Source organism: Penaeus monodon, chromosome 20 (genome assembly GCF_015228065.2).
Source record: "Penaeus monodon isolate SGIC_2016 chromosome 20, NSTDA_Pmon_1, whole genome shotgun sequence".
Taxonomy (NCBI): Eukaryota; Metazoa; Arthropoda; class Malacostraca; order Decapoda; family Penaeidae; genus Penaeus; species Penaeus monodon.
In genome coordinates, this window is record NC_051405.1 from 20,666,776 (window position 1) to 20,667,975 (window position 1,200).

Sequence of the window (1,200 nt, forward strand, 5' to 3'; positions counted from 1 at the left end):
ACTGTCTTGTTTTCTCTCGCTATCAGAGCAGAATTCTTTCACAGCATTATTGTAAATGTTTATCGAAATTTACTCTAAGCAATATTCTCGAGTACAAAGAAATATGGTAACAAATAACAAGACGAGAAGAAGAGCACCAGGATTCTGATTCCGGAGTTGGAAAGAGCCTCTAAGCGGCGTCATCCTTGAGGAAATTGGGTTCGGAGAGCCGCTTCAAGAGGTACAAGAACTGGGCGTGGCTGACGCGGCTCTTGATCCGGTAGAGGACATACACGTCCCCGAGCTTGCACTTGCTCAGCGCCCCAGCGACCACCACCCCAACGTTTTCCTCGGCGATGGCGGGCTTGGCTGGGCGGAGTAAGCGCTCGCGCACGAACGGCAGCCACATCACGAAGAGGAACACGAGGTAGCAGCTGGCGACGACGGCGAGGAAAACGAGCCAGTACCAAAGGAACAGGAACAGCTTGTCGTATAGCTCCATAAGGGTCAAGTGGCACCCGTATCTCTCAACTCGTCGATTGACCAGTGCGTGCTCACTACTCAGCTCGCATGACACGAAGGGCGGGAACGTCTGGGAGAAGTCGTCGGTAAAGCTCGTGGCGTTCCTCTCGTAAGGGAAGCCCCGGTGACCGTACTGGCTGAAGCGGCCCTGCAGGACGATGTCCAGGAACCCTATGGCGAAGCAGTCGATAAGGAGCGCCAGCAGATTTGCCGACAGGAATTTCCAGTAGAGGCCGTTGTGGGTGTTGAGGTTCACGCGCAGGTACTGGGCCGCTGTCTCCTCCAGCTCGTGCCATTGCTCCTTGTGGCAGCGGGCCTTGATCGAGAGTTCCTTCAGGAGACTGCTGCACTGGCCGTTGTCGAAGATCCTGCACAAAATCCTGGGGATGTAGAACACTACAACCAAGAAGGCAAGCGACCACCAAATCCACCTGTAGAAGAGGATGTAGCGTCTCTCTCCACCCTCCTCCTCCACGAAGGGGTACGAGAGGCAGATGTTGAGGTAGTCGAGTCGCACTTGTGTCTCGGCGTTGAAGAGTGACGTGCAAGTTATGACATCACGGGAGAACCTGCAGGGAAACATTTAGTAAATGCACGTAACTAATAGAGATTTTAATGCGTCGTAGAAACACTGCCAATATTTCAGTCAATTTGACTATTCATTTATTGCCTGTAGGGTTTTTATTTGGGTAAAGCATA

General features: G+C 52.3%; 1 protein-coding gene across 2 annotated transcripts in view; it reads right to left on the minus strand.

Moving 5' to 3' along the window:
* Nucleotides 1-68: 68 nt before the first annotated feature.
* The window catches only part of LOC119585694 (innexin inx2-like), an 8,829-nt gene continuing 7,697 nt past the window's right edge, over nucleotides 69-1,200 (minus strand). For both annotated transcript variants that reach the window (XM_037934369.1, XM_037934368.1), the window contains exon 3: nucleotides 69-1,070. In XM_037934369.1, the coding sequence (XP_037790297.1) occupies nucleotides 170-1,070 (901 nt within the window). In that variant the 3' untranslated portion in view covers nucleotides 69-169. The remainder of the gene's footprint in view (nucleotides 1,071-1,200) is intronic.